This window comes from Lepisosteus platostomus, chromosome 2 (genome assembly GCF_059453375.1).
Source record: "Lepisosteus platostomus isolate fLepPlt1 chromosome 2, fLepPlt1.hap1, whole genome shotgun sequence".
Lineage (NCBI taxonomy): Eukaryota > Metazoa > Chordata > Actinopteri > Semionotiformes > Lepisosteidae > Lepisosteus > Lepisosteus platostomus.
In genome coordinates, this window is record NC_142612.1 from 69,024,245 (window position 1) to 69,049,565 (window position 25,321).

General features: G+C 40.7%; 2 protein-coding genes and 4 non-coding genes across 10 annotated transcripts; 1 reads left to right on the forward strand and 5 right to left on the reverse strand.

Annotated features, from left to right (window-relative positions):
• Positions 1-169: 169 nt before the first annotated feature.
• Positions 170-17,245, reverse strand: dzip1l (DAZ interacting zinc finger protein 1-like). Of its 5 annotated transcripts, none has more exons than XM_088615788.1 (16): positions 17,051-17,245; positions 12,384-12,935; positions 11,369-11,453; positions 10,981-11,105; positions 10,516-10,677; positions 9,340-9,462; positions 9,143-9,205; positions 8,350-8,490; positions 7,678-7,708; positions 7,176-7,250; positions 6,159-6,292; positions 4,741-4,930; positions 3,319-3,460; positions 2,967-3,172; positions 2,052-2,191; positions 170-1,209 (listed from the first exon to the last, which is right to left on the reverse strand). In XM_088615788.1, exons 2-16 carry the CDS (start codon positions 12,876-12,878, stop codon positions 1,048-1,050), a joined length of 2,274 nt encoding a protein of 757 aa, XP_088471914.1. In that variant the 5' UTR covers positions 12,879-12,935; positions 17,051-17,245; the 3' UTR covers positions 170-1,047. The 5 variants fall into 5 exon arrangements, with proteins under 5 accessions (XP_088471914.1, XP_088471904.1, XP_088471885.1 ...); XM_088615778.1 differs by lacking the exon at positions 17,051-17,245 and adding an exon at positions 16,470-16,998; XM_088615759.1 differs by lacking the exon at positions 17,051-17,245 and adding an exon at positions 14,766-15,034 and having other exon boundaries at positions 7,176-7,241.
• Positions 16,996-17,067, reverse strand: trnad-guc (transfer RNA aspartic acid (anticodon GUC)). Its single transcript has one exon. It is a non-coding gene; the product is annotated as a tRNA-Asp (tRNA).
• On the forward strand, positions 17,179-17,250 carry trnap-ugg (transfer RNA proline (anticodon UGG)). Its single transcript has one exon. It is a non-coding gene; the product is annotated as a tRNA-Pro (tRNA).
• Positions 17,251-17,721: 471 nt separating this feature from the next.
• Positions 17,722-17,795, reverse strand: trnai-aau (transfer RNA isoleucine (anticodon AAU)). Its single transcript has one exon. It is a non-coding gene; the product is annotated as a tRNA-Ile (tRNA).
• A 2,531-nt stretch (positions 17,796-20,326) lies between these two features.
• Positions 20,327-20,398, reverse strand: trnaw-cca (transfer RNA tryptophan (anticodon CCA)). Its single transcript has one exon. It is a non-coding gene; the product is annotated as a tRNA-Trp (tRNA).
• A 1,991-nt stretch (positions 20,399-22,389) lies between these two features.
• LOC148676934 (single-pass membrane and coiled-coil domain-containing protein 1-like) lies at positions 22,390-24,833 on the reverse strand. Its single transcript, XM_088615835.1, has 3 exons — positions 24,638-24,833; positions 24,139-24,288; positions 22,390-23,494 (listed from the first exon to the last, which is right to left on the reverse strand). Exons 1-3 carry the CDS (start codon positions 24,685-24,687, stop codon positions 23,026-23,028), a joined length of 669 nt encoding a protein of 222 aa, XP_088471961.1. The 5' UTR covers positions 24,688-24,833; the 3' UTR covers positions 22,390-23,025.
• Between the last annotated feature and the right edge of the window lie 488 nt (positions 24,834-25,321).

Genomic DNA, 25,321 nt, shown 5'->3' on the forward strand with positions numbered 1-25,321 from the left:
GCAACTGCTGATTCTTTATTGGAAAACGAAACATCATGCTGCATTTCAACTAAAGATTCTCATTGTGCCTTAATTGGAAAGGGTCTGCAATTCATTAAGCCAAGGTTTTGTTGTTAAGTATGTTTTTGCTTTGAAATACGGAACTCAGTCACTGGATCCATCTTAAAAATGGGTATTAAGAAATAACTTTTATTTTCAAATACCCAATCCTTGGATTTAACTATACAAACCTGGTAACTCCCTCAAAAAAAACCCTTAAAAATAAATACATATATTTCAATTATACAGAGGAATATGAGAAATTCATCAATTGCACAAAAATGAATTAACACACACAGAATATTCCTTTTTGTCTCTAGAGGTAGAAATCAGTCAAAATTTTTAACCTGCATAATTTGAAGGAAGGTAATCATTGTAGCCATGATTTTAAAAAACCCATAAGTAATTCATGTCTTCCACTAAAAGAAAAAAAACATTTTATCAGAATTTGCTTTTGAACACTATGGTAGAGGCACAACAAGATCTTAATACAGTAGTAAATAGGCTGCAAGTGAAGAAACCTGAATATCTTTTCCAGCCAGGTAATGATTAAGCCTAATTATGAGAACAAAATTCTTTGGTAATATGACCAATATTTATAAAACATCTCAGATGTTAAAAAGGTTATCAAAAAATGAGCAACATAAGAATTCAATATTTAAAATAACAAAAACAATCTGTTTCATGGCAATCGGTCAGACAGATTTTGAAAATATTGGACATAATATAATGTGAAACAAACTGGATAGCCGTACAATGAATTAGTAGGAAAACAGTTTCAGGCATGGTATTCGTTGTGCTAAATTACATTTAATGTCACCACTGATAATCCTAAAACCTCCCCTTCGTTATAAAAACCTCTGCTCTGAACATACGTCTCTTGAACTCCGGCCTGTGCGGACTCCTGCGAGTGAATTTCCCATGTGTGTGTTTGAGAAGAATTCCGCTGTGTGTGCGTGCCAGGTTGGAGGTCGCGCTTGCTCCACTTGGCACTCCGGTTCCCAGGACTCACCACACTCCCCCCCGACTTGCTGAGGAACTCCAGACACTGGTTCCGGGAGAGCCGACAGAGTCGGCGCTTCCCCGCACCCCTGCCACCCTGGGCGCAGAAGACTGCGGGGTGATCTCTTCAACGGAGGACAGTTCGAGGTCACTCTCCTCGTCGGACAGCTAGGAAAAGATGAAGAGAGACTGACAGAGTGACTGAAATGCGGGAATGAAAGAGAGGTAGGGAGTGTGCATGGCTTTCCAAAATGATGCAAAGTATATTAAAGACTTTTGGGAGCAAAGCATCTTGTACGAGTTCTTCGAGCAATCCGTTTTCATGCTCATATCCCATAAGGCTGTTCTCAATTAAGAAAACTCTCATTATGACAAAAAAGGAAGAAAACAAAGGAGACATTGGTGAAAATCCCTTGGCAAAGAAGTGAAACTCATTTCTACTGAATTTTGAGTTCAGTTCTGACAAAAACACACATAAAATGTATTATAATTAGAAAGCCATACAGTAAGGTGCACCATGTTACAGTACTGTATGTTCCTGTGATTTATGAACTCTCAGTAAACCTTTACCATCAACAGACACAGTCACCTCTTCCTGCTCATATTATATCAGACACCTTAAAACTCTGCTAGTTTACTGTCAGCTTTATGTGATACAGACCTGTTCCTCTGTCCAAGACCTTAACATGGAGACCAGAACAGGTTTTGAGCTGTCTTCAAAACAAAACTCCAGCAATGGGGATATAATGTAGTGATTTTGGGGAGAATAGGTATACCGTTGGTAAATTTGTTCCATTCAAGTATATCCCACACAAAGGATAAATTCTTAGAATTCAGAAGAAACACTTATTTGTTATAAAAAATAAGGAACCGTGTTTTCTTGAGGTTTCCTTGAGTGTGAGCAGTTTCCTGAAGTGAGTCATAGGGGGACAGGAAAGATGATATCTTCCTATTAATCAGATCAATCGTGCCCAGTTTTCTTTAAGTAATCCAGATCTCAGTTCTCTTACCTGAAGGTTCTTCATAACTGTGCTTGATTTTGGGGAGGCACTGGCTGATGGTGGTAGCACTTTAATCCCACCCACAGGCCTCCTTGCTGGAGAACTTAGCTGTTTTTCCAGGCTCTTGGTGAGTGATTGGACCACAGACCCTACAAACCCAAATGTAGAGCATACAGACTGAGATACAGTCAGAGTGACAGCGGCAAATTAATTTCTAATGCATTTCTTCAGCAAATTTGAATCTTTTAGGACAAATAATAGATTTTTTCCAAGAAAATGAAGAACATACTGGGACATCAAAGGAAATTAATCAACACAATGATAGTAGATTGCCTATAGATCTAAAGGTCAGCAAGAAGCACCCCAAAGTCTGGTATTAATGAGATCTTAATTCCATTTTATTACACACTATAAACTCCTGACCAGCCTGCTACAATGTCCTGGAAGATACCAGTTTGCCTCACTAAGACCAGTGACAACATAATTCTGTTAAGCACTGGGCACTGAAATAGGAGACAATAAATGCAGAAAATAAAAAAATTAAAAAACAAATGCAATATATGTGGTTTTTAACCTTTACAGCCGCCTGCACACTCTTGGTTCTTGGTTCTGCACTCAAAAATCGTTGAAGTAGGTCAGTTCTTTATATCTAAGATGTATCTTTATATATCTCCAATAAATATCATAACTACAGAATGAAAGAGAAAGAATTATATATTTACTTTAATTTTGCAGAAAAATTAAGAATATATTTAAAAAATTACATACTTTGTTAAGGTTTACTTTAAAATACCAAGGTTTCATGGAACAAAGCAGTTGTACTTAAGTGCCTGTGCTTTATGTTTTTGATGATTTGCCTTCTAAAAAAATCTGGAATGTCCCACACCCCCAGGGGAAGAATAAGAACATATGCATTAGTCCCACCTTGCGACGCAGGAAGCCTGGTGCTGCCAGGACTGACCGGGCCCTCTGACAGTTCTGTGTCAGACCAGTCCTCCTCAGTGGCCACTGTCTGGTTCTGCCTGGGGCCTGCCTGGACAACTCTGACTGCAGGAAGGGCTTTGCTCCCTGGGCTGGTGATGTAGGCACTGTCACCGCCCGACTCCTCCTCAGAGCTGAAAGGGGGTGTGCTGGGAAGGCAAAGACACGCTCACTAAGAATAAACCTTAAAATTAAATAAGGAAATATATTTTTGACCTAAAAAAATCAAAACCCCCTTCTGTTGAGAAGGTGCAATTAGTGGCCTCCCGCTGTCCTGTAGCAAGTCTGCACATACCTGGTCCTCTGAGCACGGGTTCGAGGGGTCCTGGGTGTAACAATGGTCCGCGGGGCTGGCTGAGGAGCTAGTGGTTGAACCGGACGAGGTGGGTTCCTGGCCTTTGACCTCTTCTGTTGGGTAGGGCTTCCCTGAACCTTCCCTTCACACACCAGAGGATAACAAGGCAACTTGTTATAACTTGTTATAACTGGCTTTCACACTCTGACCTTATTGTTCACACACACAAATACTGTGCACCTATACCTATACAAATATATCTCTGCACTATTCAAAACTGAATTCTCTGTACCATTCTAGTTCTTGTTTCTGGTTTAAGTTAATTTAAAATAAGGAATACCCATAATTATCCAATCATCTAGGTGGGGCTGCACATTGGTGGTGGTGGAGGGGAGTCCCCATTACCTGTAAAGCGCTTTGAGTGGAGTGTCCAGAAAAGCGCTATATAAGTGTAAGCAATTATTATTAAATTATTATATTAAATTGCAATTTTTTCACGGGATCAATAAAGTATCTATGTATCTTCACTTCCACACCAAATGTCCTCACTTTAACTCCACTGTCTATAAAAATAAAGGGCAGACAGCTAAAGGTTCTTCAATGTAGTAATGGTCATCTTTGTTACAAGTCAAGCAGATGGCTAAAACCTTTTTTCTTAAATTACAGGATACCATAAAAAACATTTTGGAAGAAGGTAGCATTCAAGTCAAAAACGAATTTCCACCTGTCACACCTTGAGGATTTCTAAAACAACAGGTAGCAGCTATATGCTATATACCCACTGTCAGGTGTGAGCCTGTCCAGTACCTGGATGGGAGACCCCTCCATCCAGGTACTGGACAGGCTCACACAGGACAGGATGGGGAAAATCTAATGTTTCTGCTAGTAGGGCCAGTAAGGGGCACTCACCCTGCAGTTTGTGTGAGTCCTAATGCCCCAGTATAGTAATGGGGACACTTAACTGTACAAAAGCACTGTCCTTCAGACAATGAGACGTAAAACTGAGGTCCTGAATCTTTTTGGTCATTATAAATCCCAAGGTGCTTCTCGAAAAGAGTGGGGGTGTTACCCCAGTGTGCTGGCCAAATTTCCCTCTGGCCTTTATGGCCTCCCAATAACCCATTATGAATAGGCTCTATCACTGTTCTCCTCCCCACTGATAGCTGGTGTGTGGTGAGCAAACTGGCGCACTATGGCTGTCATTGCATCATCCAGGTGGAGCTGCACATTTGGTGGAGGTGCAGGTGGAGGTGCAGGGGAGTCCCCATTATCTGTAAAGTGCTTTGAGTGGAGTGCCCAGATATAAGTGTAAGGAATTATTATTATTAAAACCTCGACACAAGAATGTTTGCTCTAAAGTCATCAGGCACTTAAGCTGGAAACCTCTGGTCTATGGGTTTGAGAAGCAAGGTGAATCCTTACAGGAGGCAGCAGGTGTTGGCACAGTGGTGCCTTGGCTCTCCTGCAAGCGGCGTACTCCCTTAGTGACCTCACGAGTGAGCTTCTCTCTCAGACTGGGCATCTCCTGGAGCTTTTTAGCTTTTTGCTGCCTCTGGCTGGCCACTGTAGAGCTTAGGGTCTTGAAGGTCTGTTTAGAAATCCCTTTGGTTCCCTAATGATGAAAAAAATAGTTCTGTCAGTGCGTGTTTTCACCAAACGTTGTTCTACCATACTTGCACTGTTAATTTTTCATCATGTGCCATCCCTTTACAGATGCCAGTTCTGTTACCTAGTTAACATGATTAGAAATACCACAAGTTCTAATTTTGAAACACGACCCATGTTGCCTTTTCACTTAACATTTCAATGCAGATAGTTTTGCCTAATCAAACACAGTTTTCATATTAGTTTTATCACTAATCCCTGAGCCCTTTTAACTCACACTTCTGTCTGGCAGTTTACTATAATTGTATACGTATCATTGCACTTTTATTTCTTGTGTACTTGAATGAAACATCTTGACAAATATACTTTGCAACAGAACAGAGATAGATGTAGTGTACAATAATCACAGCTACAGTATCTTAAGTAACTAGGGTTGATAATGACAAAGATACCCTGTGGTCAGAGGGCAATGAATACATTTGTCTTAAATTGGATGAGCACAGAGCTCACCCTTTCCTATTGTGAGACTGGCAGGGACAGGCATGATGGCAGCTCTTGTCTGAACTACATGCCCTAGAAGTTGTAGGGGAATGGCCTGCCACATATGGTCACCTGACCAAGAGGAAAAAAACAATTGGCCAGGTGTTGATTTAAAAACCAGGAAGCTGAAGCTTTCACATCCAGATTTCCTGTTCCACATTTGTTTCACATTAGCCTGTCTCTGTCGCCATCTGGTGACACAGCGTAGATCCACTGTACTGCATTGTAGCAGTGAGAGAAGGAACATACAGTAGGGAACAAACAGTGGACGAACAATGAAGACGTGTGAGCTTTTTGGGAGGGTCCAGCCATAGCTGCCTTGTTGTTGATAAAGAGGGATGGAAGAAGTCTAGAGTTTTGATAAGACAGCTAGGCTTTGATCCTGTGTTTTGTTTTTGTTTTGGTCCGCAGTCCCTTGTATTGGAAGTAAAGAACACTCACTGTTACCTTACCGCTGTGTTGGTGTATCTCTTCCTGGAACCTGCTTATTAAGAGCACCGGTGCAGCACACCACCCTTAGGGTTGCCACACTATGAACACGGTGATGCATACACAGCAACTGTTTCGAAATACCTCAGTGTATTTCAAAACAAACTTCTTAATTCACTTTTTTGTTTGAAAAAGTGAAAGAGCAAGATCTTCCGCAGGGTGTTCAGAGCTGCGGCAGGGCAACAGGTGAGCCGATTGGACTGTACCTTGCGGAGCCCCATGCTCTCCAGCTTCTCCTCCAGGGTCTCTTCCAGAATGGGCCTGAACTCCCGCACTAAGTCAGGGTTCTTCCGTAGCGACTCTAGCAGCTTCTGTCTCAGATTACCCATATCCTCAGGTTCTGCCAACAAAACACAACACAGGCTTGTCGACATTATAGGGTATGTTATCTGCCAGACGTTTGTCAAAGTAGATCTTTTGCATTTCCTTTACGGCTTCTACAGGGTTTGCTGATCCTGCTATTTCATCATCATCTGCAAACCTCACTAGTTTACTAACTAGACCAATCTCCATGTCATTTACATTATATTGGTTAGGAAGAACAGTGGTTCTAATACAGTTCCCTGTGGCACTACATTTCAGCTTTCAGCCCTTCACTGTGCTCTGTTTATCATCCATTAACCAGTTCTCAGTTAAATAAGTAATTATAAGAAATAGGCCTAAGTAATTACAGCACCAGTTTGTCAGGTTTAGTTGGAACTGCTATTTGATCTCCAGTGTTCCTCTGAGATCCAGCTCTTACAATGAGCGTCAAACCTGCTAAACTGTAACACCTCAAGCCTGCTAAGCCCAGGTGACTCAAGAGGGATAGAAAGTCTTTCAAGTTATATGGCAGGAGGAGTCAACCTTTCACTTTTATTCCACTCCATTCGTCTTTGCTCCAGCTAATTCTTTATCGATGTGATTTTCAGCATCTGTGGTGACTATTTAAATATCTATTTGACAATTAACTAATTAGAAATTTTAAAGTCCTATAATATCTAGGAAAGAACATGCCAAGATTGACCTTCCCCGTTTCTTGAAGGGAGCCACTATTACAAGTTTTCTAAAGCCCTGTTATATACTTTACACAACCATCTGTGACTGTGTTCATGACAATGTGCCATATACTGTATACAGACAGCACCCAGACAGTGGCTAACTTATAATTTTGCAAACCTCATTGCTCATTGATATATCTTCACTTCGTCAAAGGCTTCAAATTATTTTTCTTCTATAAATACCTTCTTCTTCCTCATCTTCCTCTTCTGTAGACTCTTCTTCCTGGATTACTGGAGCTGGAGCTGAAACTGATGAAACTGAAATGATAGTTAAACTTTCACAAAATGTATCACCCTTTCAAAAATATGCATGATCAGATCATAAGATATAAAGACAAGAATTAAAAACATAAAAAATAAGTATTGAAACAAACATTATTTATTATGTTTTAATGCCTTTAAGTAAATATTAAATAAATCAGAGGCCAACCTGAAATAAATTAATGTCAGTATTAAAAGAAAGCTGTGTTGCACCTAAAGATACATGTATATAAAAATCAGATAAATAGAAAACTGCTAGACTACTCACTTATGCTTAAAAATAACACAAGTGGAAATATATAATTTTTTACAGTTTAGCATCTTTAAGGTTCATGCAAATATCTTTTTAGATAGTATTCATATCTTTTTAAACAAAGATTTACCTTTGTTTTCATTTATGATAAATTGATCAATTTTGATTTACCTGTTACAGGTCTTGCAGACAGCGTTTTGATCTAAATTGTAAAAAAAAAATTCATGGATTAAAAAAACAGACATATTGAAGAGGGTGTTTTAATATTTGGGGCACAACAAAGAATTCTGGACTTTAAGCATTTCTGATCATAAATCATAGTGCAATAAAAATAAAATGCTATGTACCATTTCAATACCTAATTATAATCCAATTCCTTCTACTAGCGACTGTTGGAATAATCCTGTCAGTTCTAAATTAAGCCTCAAAATGTTGATCCGAAGTTGCAAACAGTAGGTGTGGTTGTTAGGATAAAAAATATTCTCAGCGACCATTTATCACTAATTTGACTCTCTGTTACTTATTCTACATTGAATGTTGTGTTGTATGAATGTTTCAAACTTCATATTGCTCTTAAAAAAAGGGGAAATATTTTGTAAAGCTGGTTATCACCAATCTGATTATCAAATGAAACTTGATCTAGTTTTCTCCTCCAGAGAACCAATAACTTCCCACATTGTTCCAAACTGAAACTGTGCTAATTCTATTTTGTCTAGTACTAAATGGATGTACCTTAATCTAAAAGAAATGTTTTAAAATTCCCTTTGTAAATGTAAGCCAAAAATGTAAGCCTTGGACAAAATCTGCAGACCCTGATTTGGAAGGTTAGGATGCAGTGGTTACCGTCTCCTCCTGTGACCTTATGACCTTTTCCCGCTGTCTGATACTGGAGCTCAGGGAGCTGATCTTCTTCTGGAGGCTCTGGAGGGCAGTGTTTCGATCCACAGACAAAGACATCTTCAGTCTCTCAATCTCGCTCCGTAGCTGCATCAGCAACGAAGAGCATCTGAGACAACTGATTCATCTTTTTCCGGCCAGCAGCCATATCACTCTGCAGCTCACTACTGGCAACCCACTGAAGCTAAGCATGGGTGAGCCTGGTCAGTACCTGGATGGGAGACCTCTGGGAAGGTTGCTGCTGGAAGAGGTGTTAGTGGGGCCAGCAGGGGGTGCTCACCCTGCGGTCTATGTGGGCCCTAAAGCCCCAGTATAGTGACAGGGACAATATACTGTAAAACAGGCTCTGTCCTTCGGAAGACCAAGGAAGACCAAGGGCCTGACTCTGCGGTCATTAAAAATCCCAGGGTGTTTCTTGAAAAAGAGTAGGGGTGTAACCCCAGGCCAAACTTCCCCTTGGCCTCCTCATAATCCCCATCACTCTGTTCTCCTCCCCACTAATAGCTAATGTGTGGTGAGTGTTCTGGCGCACTGTGGATGCTGCACATTGGTGGTGGTGGAGGGGAGTCCCCATTACCTGTAAAGCACTTTGAGTGGAGTGGCCAGAAAAGCGCTATATTATTTATTGCCCATTTTGGTAACATAAGTTACCATTTGCCATTAGTTTAGCCTTCTTCTCAACCTACCCGATACACTGACACAAAACAAAAAATCTGTCTACAAATAACAATCTGGTTACCTCTCCTTTCTCCAGCAGGTGTATGTTCTGCATCTCCTTCATTTTCTTCTTCCACTCACTCTTCTAGAAGGTGAAACAACCTTTAGTAGTGATTTTCGTAGTTCATCCATTGAAAACAGCCAAGAGCCACCTATGAAAAACTGCAAATGCAAAGCTTAATGGCAGAGGTGGCTCCTGCTCTCTCTTAAATCTCCCACCTGCCGAGCAACCTTCTCTCTCAGCTCCCTCTCTCGGGCTTCTCTCTTCTCCTCCTCTTCCGTGTCTCTCAAAGTACCCAGGTTCGAGACAACAACCCCACTCCTCTGAAGGTCTTGGAGTCTCTTGTCAATTAAGAGAAAATCAGAATTCATGTGTTTGTTTACGAGAAATGTGTTTTCAACTGGTCAGAAAGAACTTTTGGAATGAAGGGTACACTGTGACTAAGCTGACATTCAGATTCCCGTTCAGGTAATTACATGGCCAGGTTGTCAATTTCAAATACTTCTCTACATTAAGCTTGTCAAGTAAATTCAGATGTCAGATTTTGCCATATCCTGTATTTTTAGGACTTTGTATTATGTACAGTAATACACTCCTTTGTTATTTAAATGAATGATATGAGATTGTGTAACTATGGAGCAAGCAACCCAACCATGTTGTTGAAACTGACAGCCTGGCTACCTTCAAGAAATATCTGGATGGGATCCTCAAACAATTAGCTACATACCAGCAATCAAACAGGCTAGATAGGTGGAATAGCCTCCTTGTGCTCATAACCTTTCTTATGTTGCTCTGTTTCTCATTGTAATAACAATGGGGAGTGGTCATATATGTTTTAAAGCACAAGTTAGTTAAACGGGTAATAATCAAATATGTTTTCATACTGACTGGAGACTTCCTCAGTTGTAAAATTGAAAATCATTTCAAAGTTTTACACCCACAAGGTTTTAAGAATTTAAGATGTTCAACAGAAAACGGGAATTATAGTGAGCTCGGGCTTGTGTCTGTCTAACAGGAAGAGGTAAATGGGATAGGGACAGATGTTTGTTTCTCGTACTCTAGTTCCACCTAGAAGAGGAAAACTGTATTGCAACATCATACCACAACGGACTAATTTGAAATCTATCTAAGATTTGTCAGAATGTGGGCCAACAGCTCTTCTGGATTTTGCGTTCTAAATCCAAAATCGCTCACATCACGGTGGGGTGTATCTCTGTAAATTCTTTTTTTACTGCACTGCATTTCTAGTTTAAATAATTTCACGTCTGATGATTCTCCAATGACCAAGAACATTAACTTTCTTAGCCATATGAGGTCAAATTGCAAGGGGAAGTGTTCAGGGTTTCGTTTCAGTCTTCGATGTTTAAAACAACGCGTGTGAGGCCAGGACTCACAGCCTCAATGGAGGAGCTCTTGCTGGCAATGTCTTTGAGCTCCTGCAGGAACAGCTGCCTCAGATCGCCCATCTCCTGGTAGAACTTCTTCCTCTCCTCTTCCTTCCAGCTTTCCAGCTGCTGCTTCTCCTTGGCCTCTCTCTGCCGCTGCTCCTCCAGCTCCTGAGGGAACAGAAGAAAGCTTCTTTCACTGTTGGCGAACAGCAGATCGTTTCTCTTCAGAACATTGTATATTTACATTTTACTTTCTTCTGAGTGACTGACTACGGTCCAAACACACAAGTTTTATATGTAAACCATTTTTCAAACATATTTATTCAACTCTATTCCTAGACCAGTTTCTGATGAAGAGTACCTGTTTTCAACCATACAAATAGTTTGTGTATGGGAAACCAGTGCTGGATTCCAAAATAGTTTACGAATCATATTCTGATAAAATTAATAACATAACCCCCCCCCACTTACCTGCTGCCTCCTCAACGCTTCAGCCTCCCTCTCAGCCTCCAGTTTGGCCTGGGTCAGTTTCAGTCTCGCCCTCAGTTCCTCAATCCCATCCTCCATCTGCTCCACCTGCCTCTTCTTCTGTCTCTCTGTGGAGCCACACATAAGAGCGCATTTCATTCTCCTGCCTGGGATACTGCCAATCTGCCTCCATGTTTTCCAGTTTTCGGACTGCAGATGTGCTTCAGGGATGGAATCTGGACCAGTATTGCCTAACCACTGCCCACAAGAAAGCACCTCGAGCAACAAGACCATGTGCTACATTAAATGGAAAAGCCTCGTCACACACCCACGTCTGGCCAGCATTACAATGAACAGAGCTAGAGGAGAGAACAAAAAGCTTCCTACTAACCGGCATCTGTGATCTCTGGATGCCTGCGCTGAAGATGGCCTTGCAGAAAGGAATAGTTGACGAAAGACTTGTCACAGAATTGGCACTGAAAGGGAATACATGACACTATTAGTATAAGTGTTCCAGAAGTAAAGAAACAAAATATCGTTTTTATTTACTTTCTACCGAGGCTCAGCTGACTTAGCATACTAAATCCCCCATGACACATACAGAAAATGTTTACTGGAACTGGTAAGAATGCAGCAACAGTAGAGCACAATTTAAACAATGTGTAGAGCACAATGTGTTGAAGACCAACAGTATAATGTTAACACAACCCTTAAAAACAAAGACAATTTGTGCTTTTGAATGAAAAAGAAAAGCAGAATCTTACTTAGCAACTAAAATCATATTTTGTCTTAGTGAACAGGACAAAGGAAGAAAGACCTAAACACATGAGTGCCAAAGAACAAAGGGGTGGGATGTATTTTACACTTGTAAAGTGGAACACAGTGCAGCACCCTCATAATGAACGACTCCCTGCATAGCAGAACTTGTTCACTAGCACTCTGCTCTCATGAAGAAAACACAGAAAACCTCTACCCCTTCAACCTCGTTAAACAACATATTAGAGCTACAAGTTCAGTGCCTGGTAAGCACTCAAAAGTAGATTCTTCAGTATATCATAATGATTTTAAGTAAAATACGGCTTTTTCCACTCAACAAAAAACACGTGTCAAGACTGTTTTTTAACCAAGGAAGGGGATACAAAAGTAAGTTCTGTATTTTAATGCTATATACCTTATTTTCATTCTATTTTAATGTGCTATCCTGATTTTCCCACTGTACCTATTTGCAGTTATTTTTTCTTATTTTCATTTACATGACAAAACCTTAGAGACCTTACAGCTTAGGGGTCCTTTTTTAACTAAGGAACATCAGGCAGTCTAGAAAGGCAGGACTGAAATAAGGAGCGCTGAAAAAGTATGAAAAAATATCAATTTTTCTCCCAGCCTCACGCCGCGCAGATCCTCACCTTGTGGTAGTTGTTGGCCCCGGCCTGTAAGAGGAGCTGCTGGGTGGCGATCATCTTCTTCCGCCGCCGGCCCTCCTGCCGCGCGGCCTGCAGCTCGGCCTCCAAGCGGGCCAGCTCTTTTCCTTCCCGCTCTCGCCCGGACAGCTCCCCCTGCAGGCGGTCCTCCAGCCCCGCCACCTGGGCGCTCAGGAAGTCCTGGCAGTGCAGCAGGTACTCGGTGCTCAGCTGGGACATGCGCAGCACCTTCAGCAGGACGGGGTCCACCGGATTGCGGCAGTGGGGGCAGCGCTCGGCCTCCAGGTCGCAGAAGGTGACGGTGCCGATGTACTCCTGGAGGGTGCCCACGTCCATCTCCCTGGCCACCCGCTCCACATCCAGGGCGCTGAAGCGCCTCCAGTCCATGCCCTCTCTCCGCGCCCGGAAGTGGAAGGGCTGCAGGGGGCCAGGGCTCCAGGGGGTAGACAGGGGTTCGCTGGAGGAGAGCTGGCCAGGCATCTTGCAGGGCCCGGGGGAGAACAATGGCAGGGGGTAGAAGCGATTTCTGTGGAAAGGCTTGAGGGGGGAGAAGGAGAGGAAAGACTCCTCTTAATGACTCGGCTGGGATCTCGTGTCGTGTGCTGAAGGACCCTGTATCAGGCTCCAAAAGTGCAAGACTTGAAAGACTCTAAAATGTGGTAACAGATAACGAAAACCAGTAACAAGCAGCAAAATAAAAATGTTACAAGTCTGACTTTGCTGATAAGAACAACATTGATATGCGATTATGTCTCTTTCGCATTGAATTATTTCAGTAAACAGGCAACGCAACCCTTAGAATCCTATCCATTTGAAAACAAATACTGTTGTGTTAAATAAGTATTTTTTTAAAGTCACAAATACTGCGACCTTTTCCTAACTTAGAATCCTCGATTATTTTTCTTCTCATACACCGGTGGCACTGTCCCAGAAGTACCCAGCTTACACTAGGAAGTAAGACAAGTATTAACAGTAGCCCATCTGAAGCGCTGTCAGATGAAAAGATTTCACTTAAAAAGTGAGCATGAAAACTACCAGTGAAGACCTGGGGTGACCTGAGCTGGAGGCCAGATACAGCTTTCAGACATCCATCTGGCTGTAGCCGAGCAGAGTCAAGAAACCAGGCCCACCCTGACCCACTTAAATTGACTCAAAAATGACATAAATGATAGATAACACAAGGTAGCACACCTACCATCTCTCCCCAGCAAGCCACTTCAAACGAACAAATGAACAACCCCTGAAGCAGGTTTGATGGTGATTGTAAGTGGATTGCATGAAAATAAATCACATTAAAAAAACGATCAAATGTTTATGTCCTCCTTCTTTAAAACGTGTGCTGCAAACATTCTAGTACAATAAAACAAGATTTTGTAGACTAAAAATAATAACCATAGCTTTTTTAATACAGCATGGAGTTATCTTCCTTTTCGTCCTTGCCACTGAGAAGAAACCAAGTTAATTAAGAAATTATTTTAAGAATAAATCCATGATCATAGGATGTAAGTAGCATTAAGGATCGAATCTTCCCCCCAAAAAAACAAAAATGTGTTCTCTTGTTAAAAACAGAAAACTAAGATCTTCCGGTTAAAAGACATTGTGTCCTGTCCTTTGAATACAGGTTCCAAAGGGGATAACTCTCCTTGCTCTGAAGGAATAACATGGACACCCCAAACACAATTGTATTGTATATGGCTGCTAGGAACTCTGCATACAAACCTCAAGAACAAATGAAAGTCTGGGTAAGCCTTTTAAAGAATAGCATGAAGCCAGTAATGTCCTTTGCAATGTTATGCAAACAGTTACTTAACAACGAGGTCGATGAGTTTTCTGTCTGAGGTTTCCCACAAAGGTATTTGTCAGTGGTTGACCAGGAGATAAATGCTGGTTTGACAAGACTACTTGCTTGACACCTTTGTAGCACACAGCATGTCAATGTTAACTTCTTCTTCTGCGCAATTCAACACAAACTGTTCAAAGTATGAAAATGGATATAGAGATTTCTTATATTTGCCATGGGAGAATTTAGAAGCAGCACAAGTGTATAATTCCAATACCGCATTTTTAAATGTATGATCAAATACTTAGTCTTTTAAAAGTGCATACAGTAGGTTCAGTTAGATTAACAGGATAGCATCTATAGAATTACATTTGGATGGTTGAGTTTTTAAATGTGATTGAACTATACTTAATATCTGACTTAACATTTAACATATCTTGTCATGTATTCTTATGTTTTCCCATGCCCACAGCTCATCATAGCCTTGAAGAGAAATGCTCCTCACTTCCTGTGAGATCAGGGCCTCAAACCAGCATTGTAATCCCACTGCATCACCCACAACTTTAATCGAAGGGATACCTTCTTACCTGACTGTAGCTCATTTTTGCACTCCAGGCAGCACAAGCAAGGTAAAGCCAACGATACAACAATGAGGACTCTGCAGTAAAGGTAACCGAGCAGGCAAGAAGCTAGGGTCCTAATTAAAGTTGTTCACTCCCTGGGTGCTCCCTATTGTCCCCAGTGAACACAATAGCTCACCTGCACACACTCCACGTACAGTACAAGCAAATCAGCCGAGTAGCACTAATACCAGCCTCACATTTCTGTTTTGCTCTTTTTAAAGCTTAAAGAGCAGAAGGAGAAGCAGCAGTTTTCTCATTTGTTCCATGCACAAACCACTTCATTACTTTGGCTAATTACAGTATACTGTTTTTTTTTCTCCCAGTAGTCACTCAATCTACAATCAGTGAGAGGAGTGCTTGAGTTTTCTTTTATGTAGACCCAAAGTTACCCTAGCCAGGTTTATGAGATGTAAACTAGTGTTCAGGCCAGAGCTGTGACCTCAGTCAGTGGAGATCTTGTTGCTTGTTAATGAACACAAGTTGCTATGGTTTCTAAAGCTCTGAAAATATTTAACAGGTGACTAGCCTAGCTCCTTATTTGCTTAGAAACTGAGAGAAGGTAGGATAGCAAGGGTTTAAATATACTGTGTATATTGGTGATTTATATAGTTTAATAAGCATTTTTAATAACTTGGCAAAGACCGCATTATTGCAACATTGGTACACGTACTGAGTCTGATTATGATAAAGAGAAACTTTTTGAATACTTTGGACTTCACTACTTTGTGTGAACGCTCCACTCCACCAGTATCATATATTTAGGCGATTTTGTGATGCGACAGAGGACGGTTTGGACACCTTTTGAGGAAAGAAATTCAGGTTCAGGCAAACTGTAGGAGAAGAGAATAAAATGTCGCCAAGTAAGAATACACAGTTCATGTGTTCACTAACTTACTTCTATCTGAAGTGAAAAAGAAATATGATATTTGCTTAAAACAACGTATGAATTATGCATCCGTCAACATGAAAATGCTGTACCAAGAACTGTAATAGCAGCGATCATGTCCAGGTTTAACTCCAGCACTGAGCGACGTGGACGAGTCGTATTTTTCAAGCCTCGACAACCGTTTACATACAGAAAGTATGTTAAAACTAGGAGCCGAATGGGTGCTAACCCCGCGTCCTTGGTCCTAGAATCACTCGACTGGAGCTCTAGCTGGTACCTCGGCAATACAGAGGCGTGACGTATGCTCTGTGTTTAAGAACAACGCAACATATGTAGCATAAGAACCCAAAATAGCCCGGGGATTGGTTTATTCAGATATCAGGAAAAGATAGTACTAACCAGCACAAAAGAATAAACCGTGTTCAAATCAACGAAACACAAGTATCAGATTTCATGTCGAAACTCGCTCAAGTCTGCTTTGTCGTCATTCCTCGTTAGAATTAAGTGTATCATTACCCTTAGCTTTTCTTTTTCAATTTCACACCTTTTCATTAAGAAAAATAATTATCGCGGATATTTTTTAACTGCAGCGCATTGAACCCCTTTCAAAGACAATTAATTTAATTAGCCACGACAGCAATATAACCATACAAATATACAAATATTACGACATATCGCAAAATATCCGTGTGTAGTAATGGGAAACGTAACTTTTCCTGCACATTCACCATTGCAGTTTTTTTTTTAATTAAGAAACTTCGTCTCATTAAACATGAACTTACCTAGAATATAACAGGGTGTGCTGTTACTATTTCTGAACCTTTCCAGTTGAAGGTGTAGAAACGGAACGTTTCAATAATTAAAAAGAACCTCGCGTAACTCTACGCCCGGCTTTCAAAGGGAGACGATGAAAAAACATGAAACAAAGCTAATAATTAAAACGCACAGCTCGGATCGTCTTGTCGGATTTTCGTTTCGATATCTCGAAGGGACATCCTGCGAGAATGAGGGAATACAGGCAGAAGCCAAGCTAACAGTTACCCGGGTAACACCGGCGGCGCTTCGCTACTGCCGCTGGGACTGGCACCGCGTCTGTGGTTAATGAGTAAATAAAAAGAAACCCTATAAACGTAACAGTAACATTAGGCAGCTTCATGGTTAGATATATACAGCAAAATTGCAACCGCTTATACACCGACAGCAAACTGTCTGTGCAGACTGAACTTCCATAACATTCCGCAAAAAAAAAAAAAGAAACTGGACTTTTTTATTCCATCTCCCCGGAGACGAGGAGGAAAAGGACACAGCCTCCCCGTCGGGGAATCGAACCCCGGTCTCCCGCGTGACAGGCGGGGATACTCACCACTATACTAACGAGGAGTACTGACGGGCTGCGAGGAAATAGAGGCCTAAGAGGAACCCTGAAGCAACACGCGCGTTCGCTGGGGCTTTGAAGCTCTTCTATTATCACCCACAGCTCCCTTACAGGCCGGCTCGTTGGTCTAGGGGTATGATTCTCGCTTTGGGTGCGAGAGGTCCCGGGTTCAAATCCCGGACGAGCCCTGCTTTTCTTTTCCTCAGTTTGATTTTGTACAGGATCTTGTTAAAAGAGCGATCACTTACGGAGAGCCGACAATGTTTTATCCTCAGAAAAACGTACCTTATCGTTTTTTTTCCAACGTATACCATATGTATATATAATAGCGTATGCGTTCCGTTTACAACTGTAACATCTTTTAAAATCGAAATGTTTTGTCCAACACTTATATATTATTTGACGGTGTTTGCATTTTTTTGTCTATATATTTCAATACACTATTGATTTAACTTTGGAAACGGAAAATAAACCAGGGCCTCTCAGGACCTCTTCTGTACCCTCCGAGGTTAGTCAATTGCCTGAAATCAGAAATGTATTCAACCCCACGTTTGAAAGCTACGAAGAAAACGCGCACATTTCTTTTTATAAGTAAAAGTTTTTTAAGGTTTTCTTGTGGTTAGATTGCAAATTAACATGAAATGCAGGGTAAAAAGACCTGGCCCGTACGGGGATCGAACCCGCGACCTTGGCGTTATTAGCACCACGCTCTAACCAACTGAGCTAACCGGCCAACGTATACCAGTAGCATTCTGAATGGAAGTTGTTTTTAAATCAAATATTAACATTCGGACATTTGCGTCAAGCTAAAAAATTAACTCATCAATGGATCCAATTAATAGTGTAATTATCAGAAGGGGTTAAAAACGGAATGCGCTATGACCTGGAGCTCTGAAAACAGTCACCCTCTAAAACACAGTCCTGTACCTCGATAGTTTTGAATAACCTTAGAATTACCCAGCCCATACAAAAATACAATCAGATCTTCGGCACCATCTATCGTACAATGACACACATTGCAGTCAATTAAATTAACAACAATGATAGAATAATATAACGTGTACTTAACTGAATTAACGTTGCACGTTACCCACGATATTCTCCAATAACACAACCACCTGTCGCCAGAACCTTTGATTGAGCAGAAGAGTATTAATCTCATTTAAAATTTAAAGGTTTGGTAAACGTTCAATAATTGTATTCACTCACCTACACGAATACATACAAATACAAAAACACTTAAATGTACTATAAAGCCAAATGTTTGTTTGTTCGAGGCATTGTATTATCAACAATACACGAAAAAGCACTCATTTTTCACAAGGTCCTTTCTCAGGCGTTCAGCATAGAGTGCAAATCCTGCCAGTTCCCCTCTAATGAATACAATAGGTGATAAGGATATGTGAAGTAAAAATGGACGTTCAATTTGTCATTAGCACTCCATCCAAGAGTACTGCTGCCTGCCTCCATGAGAAGCAGAACTCATCCAGAGGGCACCTCACGATGAGGAATGTCAAGTGCTTAAAAGGCTAGCACACTTTGGCCAAGGGGTTGGTTTGTGTTACCCAGGGTTCCCTCTTTTCTCTGTGCAGTAGCGACTCTAGAGCAGGGTCCCCCAGTCTTTCTCCCCTTGAGCCCAGTGCCAGCTGGGTTCAGTCCAGGCATACTTTCACTTGCTAAGCTGGAGCCTTGAATAATTCAACCTTTTGAAGCATTTTTCCGCTCCTAACACGCCGAACATTTCAGGAGACTTCTGATTTTCATTAGGTGAGATCACCTCTGATCATTTAAAGCTGAAAAAAAAAACAATTAATAATTAGTAAGACGCGAGTTGTGGATTTAGTTAAATGAGGTGCTCCCCTGGAACAAACACACACAGGTACCAGGGACACAAGGAACTGATTGAGAAGGCCAGTCCTCAAATGCCTTGCCAGGCGCCTTTGAGTTTGCAGTTTCACCAGTGAGAACTAAATCAGATAGCTATATGACCCCATTCCAAAACTCTTAACAAGATTACTGAAGCTGTATATCTGGTGGCTGTTCACATCATTTGATTACAGGAAATGGCTTTCTAGGGTGCACGTCATGATTAGGTTTAGTTATCTAAGGATACGGTGAATAAGATACACTGTTAATGGGGAAAAAGCTATAGACCAAAAGCATGAATAGGTCAGCATACAAAACAAAATGTGGATCCACCAGATATGATCAGCCCAGAGCCCAGAGCCTCTGAGGACTTGTTCTGCAGTGCCAAGAGACTGTGGAGAACAGAAAATACCTCACATTTCCCCTGTAGGAAGCTAAGTAATCACTATCTATTCAAACACAGGATTACAGACAATCGCATAACTGTCAAGAAAAGGAGCTGTGGGAGTAGAGCTGGGCATGGAATCAGCCTCAACAACCGTATTTGTACACCGGTTTCTGTGCCAAGGCATCTCAGAGCACTTGAAATAAATGAGGGGATCCACTTCATTCAGCACAGTGAAGTGCAGCACGCAGCTGGCAGCAAGAAACCCCGGGACAACTGATCAGATGGAGAAATGAGAAATGAACTACCTCGCCTCTTCAATTAACGGTCAAATTTAGGTTGTCCTGATTTTACAAGCCCAGGACACCCTTTTTTACACACTGTACATACTCTTGAAAAATAGCACCGTGGCATCTTTAATGAGTCAGGATTTGGGTATATAACGTTGCGTTCAAAAAACAGCATTTTTTAAAACGCAGTACCCATTGTCATCATTTGAGAGCTCTGGCAGCTGGGGTGATGATGCAGAAAAAGAATGTGTTTTTTTTTTCATTACATTGCTAAGTGAATTTGAAGGAAAACACGAGGGTCACTCGACAATAAACAGACCAATTGATTACGTGGCCTAGTTACAAACCTGGGGGCAGAAAGACACTCCGGAGATGAGTCCTGTACTCCTCGCTTCATCCACTGACAAGCATGAATAAACTCAAAACACAATATATAGTCTTACTGGTGATCACTCTTTTGCAATTCATGTGCAGAATACAAAAGTCAGATCATAAACTAGACAAAGATTAAACTGTCAGGGTTCAGTAAAGATAAACAGCCTGGTGTATACATTTACACTGTATCAAACCTCAAATTTGTTTTCAGTGGGAAAAAACAAAGGAACGCTTTTAAATAGCCTCGTACTTGAATACATTTGTGAGTGTTCAAGACATCAAACACCTGTAATCGCGTTGCTGAGAAATTCGTTTTCCTCTGAGAACGTGGGGAGGGGACCAAAAGCATGACCCCGACGTGATTTGAACACGCAACCTTCTGATCTGGAGTCAGACGCGCTACCGTTGCGCCACGAGGTCTTCCACGAGAAGTGTTTTTTTCATTATAAGGAGCAGTGCCACGGTGGTATCATTCAGTTTAGGAAATGTATTTTTAAGCAGTGTCGACTGAAATAGGGTTATAGCAAGGCAATTGCTGTGTGATGCTGAGATCAAAGTTTAATTAAAAAAAAAGTCCCTTAAGGGCTGAACCCCTTTTCTCGCCATTAGAAAAATAAACCGGTTAAGGCGCTCACCCGAGTGAAAAAAAAAATAGGAAGGCTATTTAATTGTGCAATTGAGCACTACAATTAGTGGCACATACATTCATTGAGAAATGTCAGAATACTAGGAAAGAGGGAGTGCTATTCATGGTTGCTAATTATCTTCCGTGGGCAACACGAATAATCCCAAACAAGTTTTAGGCCGTGTCCCAATGTGCACACTTGCGTTTTGCGCCCTTCACCTGCGTGTTCTCGCTCACATCTGCGAGGGTTTAGGGTGTCAGATTTCTAAAATTGTGTCACAAGGGTGCCCACGAGCGTCCCCAACACAAATTACCCCCCAAATCTTTGCGGATTAGCGACGTTTCATGTTCTAGCCTACCCCAGCGAAGAGAAATTGGCATGGAGAATAAAACATTCACGTATTAGTAAACTTTTTTTATAGTTTTAAAACATAAGATGTTATGGAAAAAAAAAATATTAGACTACTTTATATATGACGTTTTGACGTGAAGCTTTTATTTCCACACATCATTTCGATTGAGGAATATTCGTTTACCTGCCTATTGTCGTACTGTCATTTTTGTGCAGAGATAGACTAGATGAAATGTATTTAGTAGTACAAAACTTTGCATAAACAGAGAGCGATATTGCCAAGTGTTTCTTAGGTTACTGCGCCCGCTTTGAGTCGAGGCTTCTCAACATGGATGAACACGATGTGTCACTACTTTCGTGCAGGGATAGACGAGACGACATTCATTTTAGTCAAACCGCACTTAGCCGCTGGAAAAGAAGCATCGGCAACAGACAGCCGTGTGACCAGGGAGTGACGTCACACGAGGTTGTCCCATTACCCTGTTTATAACCCTCGAGTCCTCGCGCACTTAGAAGTGCGCACTTACTTGCTCAACGTCACAGAGGTGCGGACTTGGAGGACCTGAGCTGCACGTTCTATGTTTTCAACGGGATTGAATTCTCAGCACCTTGAGGTTCCTGGTGTTTTGGTCAGCGAATGTACAGCACAAACACTGCTGCGAGGAACTCAGTAGAACTGTAAATGCGAAACCCTTTCTTACGTTGGTGACGTAATGGTTAGTATAGTTGACTTGATCCTCCGGGCCAACGTAATGTGTTTCTTCCTTTAATTAATGGAATAAGCATTTTGATCATATAGCAGAGCAATAAAGAAGTATGGCGCAAGTTATAAGAATATGGAATTACGAGTAATAAAGCCAGCAGTGAGCTGAAGAGATAAATAAAATGTTCTAACAGATTACACACACAGGACAATCTATGCCCATTTAACTTGAGGTAGGGATATACCAATGTTTTTTTTTAAAATATATATATATAAATCTGTAACAGAAGGCAAGAAAAACCTTTTATGCACTTCCAAATATACTTCCAAATCTTTTCACCACTGGTATAAGAACAAAAACGAAAAAATGATTTCGATTAGACTGTATTATTTTTACTTACTCCACAAAATGAAATTGGTCATTTTATATAAGTACAGTACATGGGTTTGATTTAGTGAAAAAAAAAAACTTTGCTTATTTGTTTACAAAAAATGCTTATATTTTACACTACAGCTGTAAATACATTCTCTCATGTTGAAAGCAAATCATTAAACAGGTTATAAATCCTGAATTTGAACAAGCAGGATAATGCTAATGTCTGAACTAAAAGAACATGTTTATAAGGTGTTTTTAAAAGGGGAACTGCAATGCTCTTTTTATATTTTGGGGTTTAAAAGAATCAGCACTGATGAGTGCATTTCAAACCACAATAAAAGTAAAATGGACACAGTAACTTGTAAAACCTCCAATTTTTATATGACAAAATAGATTAAATTTCCAGTTATGTGCAGCACCATATTCCATAATTTCCGAAAGAGGCAACATCCCGTGAAATGAAGCGGCCCTATGACATTGTAAACAAGCATGCTCGTGAATACTGTTAATCCAATAGGAATATTGTTCTTGACTTTGAGACGGTTTTGTCAACAGAAACTATTTACTTGTTAACTCAGCAAGCAGATCACATGGGAACACTTCTGCGGTGAAATGTCTGCTGCACCGCATTGACTTACTTTACTTATCACATTACATTAGTCGTTACAGTTACTAGTGAGCAGGAAGGGGCGCTTAACGTCACAATTCTCGTGAACTCTCACTCTTGCTTGTGGGGAGACCAGGGCTTTGCGCCAACATTGTGACTTACAGTACTTTCACAAAGTTCACTATTTTGTGCTAAATTTGATATTCGTCATTTTTTTTTCTGTACCGTCAATGAATTTATTTTGTAAACAAGATTTAATAACCGGTCTGAGAACTTGGGACTGCAGTTCTCTTTCGACCTCACTCTCATTGATAGTTCAGATGCATGTTCTGAATATAGTGTTAGGCTTGAGTGTCACTGGATTCAACTGCAAACATAAAGAATTTAGTCTTGAGCCCCACACACCTGTTGTCTTATCGATATGGCTGGTTTCTTTTCTTCAGCCTCAACTGGATTCGTGGATATGTCTCCAGCCTTCCCTTTCTCGACAACTTGCACTGCCCGAAGCAAACTGTCCCTCAAAACGTGGTTTCGTACCACTTTCCTGATGAGCATTTCCACATCTTCTGAGTACTTCTCTCTCTGCCCGGCCTGGTAGTACTCGGCCTCGTAGCCCCGGGCAACGAAGAAGGCACACAGCGCTTTTGCGTCACGACCACCCAGGCCCAGTTCTTCGAGCGTCGACTCCCACGCCACGTCAACCCGCCGGTTTTTGATTTTCCTTCGGAGGACAGACGCTAGGGTGGGAAGACCACTGACAAGATCTGGCAGTTTCCTAACCACCTGGGAGTGGCAGCAGCGCAGTGTTTCTATCACGTAGGAGAAGAAGAGATTGGTCTCAAAGCTGGTGAATCTGAAATAATAAGAACGTCCCTCAGCATAGAAGCACCATCCAAGTATTTCCCATTCATTTTTTAAAAGAAGCCCAATAATTTCTCTTAAAGCTTTAACACTTGCTAAATAAGAACGCTTTTCTTTTATTTACTGCAATTTTTGAAGACAACCCTTATACTTTCGATTAGACCTCCGGCTGCACTGACAGCAAAAGCACTTGATTAGAAAATGATGTGGGACTTCACTTGCTTTCACTTGGATAAAAAGAAACTATGATAACTGATGCAGTACTTGAATGAGAATCATCACTTGGTGTATTTCCTAATTTAAGTGAAAGAATTAAATATTTCAGTTCAAAAGAAACAAACATTTTGTAAAGAAGAAGTTCAAGAAGGTAGATGCATCAGCATGCATAGGCTGCAATGGAACAGGTAAAGGTTTATTCCATGCTGAAAGGAAAAGAAAAGAGACAACATTTCGGCTGTGGAGCCTTCGTCATGTGACAACAGACTTCAGCAAACTTCAAGCTTCAGCAAACTTTTTGTGATCAATCAATAAAAGTCTATTTTTAAACACTTTAGAAATAGAAGATGGATGACTATGAGATACCAGGTCTAATGATGGTTACATCTTGCTGTAGTAAGTGGAGAGAGTCTAGTCTACCTGTCTTCCAACAATGAAGACCACACTTCATCGTGATCACACTGCTTGGCTAGAAGCTGCCTGTGCTGCTCCAGTCTCTCTGCCAAGACCTTTGCTGCCCCATCCAACTCATCAAATTGGGCATTTATTGCTTCTAATTTCTGCCCCAGTCTGGTACAGGACAAAAGAAAAACATCATGTTATGGCAGATTTCCAGTACAGAAATAACACATATGTAACACGGAACAGCTCTTGATTTTTACCATTCTAACATACAAAAGTATAGCTTTTCTTAACTTTAATGAAGCCTTATAGTGATTTTGATTTAATATCTAAACAACAAACTATATGTATATGAATAAAACAGTAGCCCTTTATAACAGCATTTTAATATAATCACATTTTTAAATATTTTTCAAGATCGTCTTTAGCTTCATGAAAAGCTATAACTTGTAGTATTATTGCTTCTACTGTAACTCCAAATGGTTCCAGAAATATCCTAACATCTTAAAAAAATCACCTGTTCAGAGTTCCAGAGACTCTCCGTAGTGAAATCCCTTCTGAAGACATCCTGTTTGTATTTGAAAAGGTTAATCGTATGGGCTAAAAGTCGAATCTCTGCAGAAGATTGCAATCATATTAAGACTAGAAGTTCAGATCAGCCCTATTTTATGTCATCAGATCTGTGTACAGATACGATGGACTGTGGGCTATTTTAAACACCAGTTAAAAAAGCAGGCAAGCATGTAGTGAACACTGATACCCACTGGCAACCATGTAGGTTAGCCATGAAAACACATGATAAACAGTTACAGATACTTTCTTCTATCCAAAAGAAAAAAATAGAAATTGTTAAAAAAGTGTGTTGAATGTTTGTAACTAGCAAAAAGGTTTTCTAACCAAGTGGATGATGGCAGGTATTGGTGGTCTAATTAAAAAAAGGCAGCTACATATACAGTACATTATGCCCTTTTGAAATAACTTACATGGATATATATTTTTTTCCATACCAGAAAAAAAGATTCTTCTTATCTGTAATGTACTCTTAATATTATTAGGATTTAGTTACACCATTGTGATTATCTTACTCCTTATAGTTAGCTTCAGGTAATTTATTAAAATTTCAATTTTGATTATCCTAAAAATACAAAACAAATCTGTATCTTAAAATGTTCTCTAGTCAATTCTAAACAGCTTCTAAATA